At 39.0% G+C, this 8626-nt stretch overlaps 1 protein-coding gene across 1 annotated transcript; it reads left to right on the top strand.

The window, feature by feature from the left end:
- Window positions 1–2744: 2744 nt before the first annotated feature.
- rcn1 (reticulocalbin 1, EF-hand calcium binding domain) lies at window positions 2745–8032 on the top strand. The gene is made up of 6 exons (XM_047363465.1): window positions 2745–3238; window positions 4106–4299; window positions 4814–4992; window positions 6649–6709; window positions 7313–7512; window positions 7588–8032. The coding sequence occupies exons 1-6, from the start codon at window positions 3009–3011 to the stop codon at window positions 7693–7695; spliced, it is 972 nt and encodes a 323-aa protein (XP_047219421.1). The 5' UTR covers window positions 2745–3008; the 3' UTR covers window positions 7696–8032.
- Window positions 8033–8626: the final 594 nt, after the last annotated feature.

The following is an 8626-nucleotide window of genomic DNA, read 5'->3' as shown; positions in this document are numbered from 1 at the left end:
AAATAGAACTCACTTTTTTTTTCATAAATCAGATGCCTATTACTTTTGGTGTAGCTATGACTCATCGCTGGAGTCAGATGGTTCAGCGTCTCATCACTAGCTTGCCACATATCAAAGTAACCTTGGGCATAGCACTAAACCCTCTATTGCTCCTGATTTAGCTACTGAGAGAGCATAAAGAGCCCTTACATACAGAGTTCAAATTAACCTCATAAAAGCACAATATGGGTTTTTGTGCAAAGGTACCAGTGAACCTGACATATCAGGAAGATTGAGTGAGAAATTCAAACCCAGGACAAGGAGGCAGACTAATGAAAAAATCACAAAGAAAGTTTTTATATTTTTCTAGATTTTGTATTTAACAATGCCTAGGGTAGTGGAAGAGAACTTGACACAGCATAAATGTGTAGAGGATTACACAGATAAAGAGATGGTAGCAAGGATCTAGCAAGAAACAAGGTAAGAAGGGATAAATACAGAGGGACAAGATTAAAGCAAATGGGATGATTACGAAACAAGGGCATGGTGTTCATTCTAGTAGCAGCAAAAGACAACACTAATGGAACGAAAACCATTTAGATTCTTATTCAAAGGCAAATCTAATTGTCTAAACAAAACTTGATATCATGACAGAACCAAACATAATGGCAATTCTTACTGAAATCAATGCAGTACATAAATAGTAAAATAATGGAGAAGATTGAAAGTTAATTTTTTATGTTAATCAGTTGAAACTGGACTAAGATTCAGGGAGAGTAGCAGTGATTTCTGAAGAGATTCCTACTCATGTTTCTCACTTAGGAACTCAAATTAACCAATCAATCAATCAATGTTTATTTGTGTAGAACTTTACACAATTCAACTGGTGCTCAAAGTGCTTTACATGTTGGGAGTACTTAGACAGGAAAAAATCGGGCAATAGGGAAAAAAAGAGATCATAAAATATATAGCAATACAATTTAAAAGGAAAAATGTGTAAAAACTAAAGAAAATATATGAAAACTATAAAAGATACATTTATATTCGTTTCATATGTTTCTGAAATTAAAAGTTAATATGTTAAATGGAAGATGACAATTTTTTATATTTTCTTCAAATTTTCTCTAATAGTCATGATATATTTTATGGGAATACTAAAATTACCTAGAAACTGTACCAGTAACTTTGGCAAAACAAATTTCTGCAAAATATCAGAAATACAAAAAAATAAACCTTTAATTTCCACGGTCATTCACTAGCACAGAGGCTTGAAGTCTTAAACATTTTAAGTCACTGTGGGATTGCTATAGATGTCATCCAATAAAAAGCAGAGTTCATTTTCTGCAGAGAATCAGTTCAGTTGAATGACTAGACAGTCATTCTACCAGACAGTAAGAAACAGTCACTGAAAAATATCTGAGTATATGCTGCTGGCTCCATTAACACAGTAACATTAAAACCTGAATGCTAAGAATTTTACCAGAAAGGCTAGAAGCCAAAAACACAACAATAAATAAATAAACAGGTTTCCATTAGAAATAAATACATGAAAACAAATAAACAGTAATAATAAAATGAGATTGGAAGACCATACAAGATTAAAATGTACTGTTTATCTCATCATTAAATATCAAGTTGTTGTTTTTTTTTAAATACCTAAATATTTTTCAGTCATTTTAATATGTGGGAACTCAAACCAGATGTAAAAGAAATACATGTGTCTATTGTATGCTGTGCACCTAAAGTTACAGGAGAAGCAAGAACAACATTAAAGGTATCCACTGTAACTGTAGAGGACCTGCACCGATTCACATCTCAGGTGGCAGAATCCATCGACGGGACAACTATCGATCAACGCCACAGATTTGGCCTTCATGTAATAATCACAAGAACAAAGCTACATAAAGTCCAAATTGTAGGTTTTCAAATGCCATAGGGGACACAGCAAACATGAAAACAGTGTTCTCTTCTGATCAGATAAGACCAAAATTAAACTTTTTTGACCTGCATGCAAAACACTGTGAGTCGTAAAAAAAAAAGGAAGACTGGGTGTCACCCTGATCACATCCTTCCAAATTTTAGACATGGTGGTGGCAGCATCATCCAGCGGGGATGTTTTTCTTTATCAGGGACAGGAAAGCTGGTCTAATGCTAAATGGAGGTCAGTTTTGTAAACAAAATCACACATTTTTCATTGAATCTGGGTGTGCGAAGCTGGTGGAGACATACCCCCAAAAAACTTCCAACTGTAATGTCAGCGACCGTACACGTGTACCTTCCAAAAAGAGGCTGAATACAAATGAACAGTTGAAAGATTTTTATTCGTAAAACATTTTTAAAACTGCCTCCTTTTGATTTCACTTAATAGTTAGGCACTATTTTGTGTTGTTTTAAAATAGAATGACGTTTGTAGTTGTAATGTATGGAAAACTGAAACAGTTCAGGGACTATGAATACTCTTGCAAAACACTGTAGGTGAATCCAAGTCCAAGTTTGACGTTCTGCACTTCATCCTGAATATCCTTGTAATTGACACATGTCGCATTACATACAAACACACCGCATGTTCATGAACAACCTGTTCTTTTTAAGACGCTTCCCACTGGATTTGTAGTCATCTATAGTCAGCTTGCAACGTGGCGCCTGAACTCTAATATTACGAAAATCCCGTCTGAGAATTGTAGGGATCATTTGATTGGACGAAGCGCAGCCCACTGAGAAACGGATACCGTGATTGGTTGTACGTAAAGCGGCAGGAACTCCCGGCTTGGTTGCATCCTTGTCACAAGAAAGAGGACATGACTGCTATGCAACTAGAGGTGTTTTAGAGGAGCTGTTTTCTGTGTCTGGTGTTTTTACAGACTTTGTTTCCTGCGAAAGGAGGAGGAAGGGCTCCATTTGAAGAGGTGTAGTAAGTAAAAGTAGCAACACTGCTGCTGACGCTTTGCCAACTGATCATTTTAGTGTTTTAGGCCTGTTTGCTGTGTGGTGCAGCTGCTGATTAACGTCAGCATCAGCCCCAGAGACGGATGGCCGGTTTTAGTTGTAGCTTTAGCTTTATGAGCGCTGTGCTCCTGAGCGCCTGCGTCGTGAATGCGAAGCCCACGCTTAGGAAAGAGAGGGTTCTCCGTGATCCAGAGCTGAGGCAAGCCCACGAAGACAGCAAGAGCTACCAGTACGACCATGAGGCCTTTCTGGGCAAGGACGAGGCCAAGACGTTTGACCAGCTCACCCCCGAGGAGAGCAGGGACAGGCTGAGGTAAGATGGGTCCCTCAGAGTGATAAGTTCTGATTTTCTGTCTTTATAAACCTCTCATTCTCATGCTGGAGTGTGCAGCAGTACAGATTGGTGATATGAAAAACTTGTGCTTTAGAATAATCAAGCATGTTCAGTTTACTACATGTCAACAGGACAGCCTGACAGTGTTAACTGCATTGCTGCAGACATTGAAATGGTCGTTAAAGAGCTGCTCAGTTGTTGTAGTACATGTGTAGTCAGTCTCAAAGCTGTGACTTGCTCCTAGATTGTGCAGACGTCAACTGTGGAAGGTGTTTTCAGCTCAGCTTTGGTGACAAGTTGGTATTATGTGCCACATATGTATGAGATGTGGAGCTGAAAATGGGAGGACCTCTGTTGGAGCATCTCAACGTGGCAATACATATGTCTTAAGGCAGTACCACAGCACACAGTGCATGTTTTTTTTTTGTGTGACTAAAATTAGGTCTGCCCTGCTCTACCCACTGGAGTATTCTCACTGAAGGTGTGTCCTTTCTAGTAGATACATAGAGATTCACCAGTTAGGTTTTTCCCATGTTATACTGATTTCTGTTTTTCTTTAAGGTCTGACCTGCAGGTTACTGACACATAAACACACTGAGCCAATTAAATTCCTTTTCTTTTTTTTTTTTTTTGTGATAACCTGCTGATCCCAGATTAGTCTTTAAAGGGAAAATTGTCAGATTAAAATCTCTGGCCTTCTAATAGGTACATCAGTAAAACTCTTACAATAAAATTTTTCCCTTATGCTACTGCTGGATGTTTTCATAGATTACTAACCAGCCAGAGTTGAAATGATCTCCATTTAAATAAAAAATAACCTGTATCATCTTCGTCTCCCCACCCCAGCAAAATTGTGGACCGTATAGATGGAGATGCAGATGGGCACATCACAACAGATGAACTGAAGGCCTGGATAAAGCGTGTCCAGAAGCGCTACGTGTACGAGAACGTAGCAAAGGTGTGGGTCGATTACGATCTGAACAAAGACAACAAGATCTCTTGGGATGAGTACAAGCAGGCCACTTACGGATATTATCTCGGTACGTGTCCTCTGGTAGTAGACACACTATTATTTATCTAAAGATACACCGATTAGGCTTCTGCTCCCTGATGCCAATTTGGATTGGTTAATTTTTTTTTTGTCTGAGGACTATACATCATAGAATAGAAAAAATGTGCTCCAGACTCCTTTTTATTGAAATTTTAGATTTGAAATCAACAGAAAATTGAAGAAATTACATTTAAGCATCAAAGCATGTATCCCTATCACTTTTCTTTTGAACTTAAAATAAGGTGCATCGACAGACTTGATGTTGCTTGATTTGTTTATAGAATGAAAATAATAGGAGTTCATTTGGATGAATTTCATGAGTACAAATAAAAAAAAAAAACGCTGATCACAGATCAAAGGCAATAAAGGGAAAATTGGCTGGCTCCCATCTCCAGCTGATAGGTGCATCTCCGTTTGTCTCCCCTCCCAGTCTTTTCAGTAACACTATGTTAAAAAGCTATTTCAATGCTAGAGAATAACCTAATTTTAATCTGCGCTCTCAGCTAACCCAGAGGAGTTTGAGGATGCCACAGACCAGTTCAGCTTTAAGAAGATGCTTCCTCGAGATGAGAGAAGGTTCAAAGCGGCGGATCTAAATGGCGACCTGGCAGCAGAAAAGGAAGAGTTCACGGCCTTCCTCCACCCCGAGGAGTTCGAACACATGAAGAATATTGTGGTTCTGGTAAGCCCCCGCCCAGTAGACACATGATAATTAAGTATAATTAACGTGTAAGAGCACACCATCAGTTTTCCTATCAGGATCTTCAAAAAGATGAACTGAAATCACTGTTATACCTGCAGAAAGAAGTGAAATTCCCTAACAAGTTCTATTAGAAATCCTTCAGGAACACAGTTGAGTTGAACCTGTTAGGTAAATCATTTTGCCACTTTCGGAGGACTTCCTAATAAAATTTTTACCAGTTCTGGAAATCATTGCAACTGTAGATACTTTTTTTTTTTGGAACAGGCCCGATGGGAACGAACAGACAGTCCCATTTAGGCCTTGATCTTTAAATATAAATTTGGGTTTGTGGAACATTGGCGTGGCAAGTGTTAGCAGCAATGCACCATGCTGTCGGTTCATAAAACTTGTACCACCCATTTGACAAAGTTAATAATTAATCTCTCATTTTTCCAATGTCACCGAATGTTAACCAAGGCTGTGGTGTTTTAACTGATCTTTGCTTTAGTTAACACAATTGTCTCAGATTGGAGTCCCTAAAACTGATGCATAGATGTGTGGTTCTTCTTTTTGGTGTCTTTGATGGCACACGTTGTTACAGGGAGAAACATAAGAAGGAGGCACTTTGCGGCTTTGGAAGAACATCGCTGTAGGGTAGCAGGACAGAGAACTAATGGAGCTTGTTGTGCAGGTTCAAGCAGGAACATTCAGTCTTCCCACTGAGTGCCAACTATACACACACACACTCATTCACATAACAAAGCTCTCTGTTAAAATGTCCGGCTTCACATTTCTACCTGCTGAGATCTCATTATTTTTGCCCGTTGTCTGCTCTCAGAGACCAGATATGTTCAGAGGAGTACCTACTGAACATCTACAGAACAACACGCTCTAGATTCCTCTTTAGTAAGGATGCAAATCTGGAGCAAATCCAATAAATTATAGAAATATAACGAGTGTTTGCTTTAATTTATTAAGGAGAGCCAATCAGACAAAGATGACCAAAATATTATCAGGCAAAGAATGGGCCAATTACAGCCCACTGTTGGTGAATCTTCCTCTGTATAGTTACAATTACATATTAGAAGTGAAGTGCCATGAAGTAAACAGGTGGTGGCGCTGCAGCTCCCTGTTGTGTCAGTTAAAACTGAAGCAGATTTTTGTAATTAGGACTATCTAACTAATCATTAATTTTCACTTGCATTCTGGTGGTTTTATTGTTGTGGCTGATGATCTATTTTCCCCTGCCTTCCAAGAAGATGTCATTGTTCTCTTTTAAATATGTCACATTTAGAAAAAAGATAAGACTGAATTTTTATTTAAAACATTAAAATGGTCGTCTCCACTTAAATTTGTGCTGTGTATTCATAAGAAATGGTAAGCTTGCGATTTTGCATAACATTTGTTTTTATTTTTTTTTGCGTGAAATCCTTTTTTTCTTATAACTTTTATCTTTTTAATTAAGAGGATTCGTTTCTCATCAGCAGCGCTGTAATCGTCGTGTCAGGCTGCCAGCTCGGCTATAAGTCGACCCTCACACATTTATTCACTTGCACGGCCAACATGTCTCTCTTTTAACTACTCGCAGTGGAACTCCCACTACACTTGACCCTCATGTCTCCTTCTAATGACGCTGTTAACTCATTGTGAATGCAGGAAACGCTGGAGGACATCGACAAGAACGGCGACGGACATGTGGATGAAGACGAGTACATTGGTGAGTTTTGAGAGTTATACTAAATCAAATTAATTAAAACGTTTTTTTCTTTTTTAAATGAGCACTGAGTGGTTTACTCAAACTATTAAAATACAAGGAATTGAAGACAAGGGGTGGAGTCTCGCAGTTGTAGATCAAGATTTTTTTTTTTGTGTCCATAATATGCATTAAAGTTATTAGGGATGAAGAATCAGCTGATGAGGAGATTAAAATTACTATATTTTCTACAGTTGCAAATTATACACCTTTCTGTCCACATTCCTACATTTTAACACACTTCCTTCCAGCCAAAAATGTGTAAAGGTTAGTTAAACCAGAAATATTTTACCGAAGTAATTTGAAGAAGATATAAAAAGTTTTTAGGTTTTCTTTTGGTTGATCTTGTTTCTTTCTTACGTCGTTTTTTTAGTCTGGATCTGGAACTCATACTTAAAATTATAACTGGATTTACTACTGATTTTAAAATAAGAGCTTGTGCTTTTATGTTTATTCAGACTCATAACTTTATTATAATTGTGTCGTAATTTAAAGGAATTTCTTAAGAAAGACGGACCAAAAAACACTCCTCTCCAAAATCTAACTCAAATGTTTCTTTGTCTGAAGCTGACATGTTTGCTCACGAGGACGGGGGTCCTGAACCTGACTGGGTCAGGACTGAGAGGGAACAGTTTTCTGACTTTCGAGACCTGAACAAAGATGGAAAGATGGATCAGGATGAAATCCGGCACTGGATTATGCCACAAGACTATGACCATGCCCAGGCTGAGGCCAGACACCTCGTGTACGAGTCCGACCAGGACAAGGTACGCCGCCTCAGCTGCTGCAATATGATTTAATACATATCCAAATTATTTATCTTCTCTTTTCTGTCTCATCAGGATCAGAGACTGACCAAACAGGAGATTCTTGACAACTGGAACATGTTTGTTGGAAGTCAGGCCACCAATTATGGCGAAGACCTCACCAGAAACCATGATGAGCTCTGATCTCCAGAAACTCAAATGTACTCCCTCCTGTCAGTGGATCAGTGGGACAGACTTCACAGTGACGCCTCTCAAACAGACACTTTAGATGCCAAATAAAATGGATAGATGTTCCTACTAAAGTTTTTTTGGACGGTTTCCCTCCTCTTGTTAGATAGTTTTGCTCCTGATATTCAGGAGTGAAATCAGAGGGGTCTTGCTGTAATTCTGAGCGGTGCCTTCCAGCCATGGTGCAGCAAACAGTGCTGCCTCTAATATTTGTATAAATGTTTTTCAATCAAACCAGTCATCGTCGGTTATATGAATAGTTTGTGATAGCAATGAAAATGTGAAACTTTAACTTGGAGCATTTATTGTGATGTGTGTGTGTGTGTATATACAGGGGTTGGAGAATGAAACTGAAACACCTGGTTTTAGACCACAATAATTTATTATTATGGTTTAGGGCCTCCTTTTGCGGCCAATACAGCGTCAATTCGTCTTGGGAATGACATATACAAGTCCTGCACAGTGGTCAGAGGGATTTTAAGCCATTCTTCTTGCAGGATAGTGGCCAGGTCACTACGTGATACTGGTGGAGGAAAACGTTTCCTGACTCGCTCCTCCAAAACACCCCAAAGTGGCTCAATAATATTTAGATTTGGTGACTGTGCAGGCCATGGGAGATGTTCAACTTCACTTTCATGTTCATCAAACCAATCTTTCACCAGTCTTGCTGTGTGTATTGGTGCATTGTTATCCTGATACAAGGCACCGCCTTCAGGATACAATGTTTGAACCATTGGATGCACATGGTCCTCAAGAATGCTTCGGTAGTCCTTGGCAGCCCATCTAGCACAAGTATTGGGCCAAGGGAATGCCATGATATGGCAGCCCAAACCATCACTGATCCACCCCCATGCTTCACTCTGGGCATGCAACAGTCTGGGTGGTA

Source organism: Girardinichthys multiradiatus, chromosome 4 (assembly GCF_021462225.1).
Source record: "Girardinichthys multiradiatus isolate DD_20200921_A chromosome 4, DD_fGirMul_XY1, whole genome shotgun sequence".
Taxonomy (NCBI): domain Eukaryota; kingdom Metazoa; phylum Chordata; class Actinopteri; order Cyprinodontiformes; family Goodeidae; genus Girardinichthys; species Girardinichthys multiradiatus.
The sequence above is the reverse complement of the archived record's forward strand: the minus strand, read 5'-3'. Positions and strand labels throughout refer to the sequence as shown.

Bases quoted from the DNA above. Each gene is read 5' to 3' on its own strand.
- rcn1 (XM_047363465.1), top strand. From the start codon at position 3,009: ATGGCCGGTTTTAGTTGTAGCTTTAGCTTTATGAGCGCTGTGCTCCTG. The intron at 3,239-4,105 runs GTAAGATGGGTC...TCCCCACCCCAG, and splicing joins GAGAGCAGGGACAGGCTGAG to CAAAATTGTGGACCGTATAG. The intron at 7,513-7,587 runs GTACGCCGCCTC...CTGTCTCATCAG, and splicing joins ACGAGTCCGACCAGGACAAG to GATCAGAGACTGACCAAACA.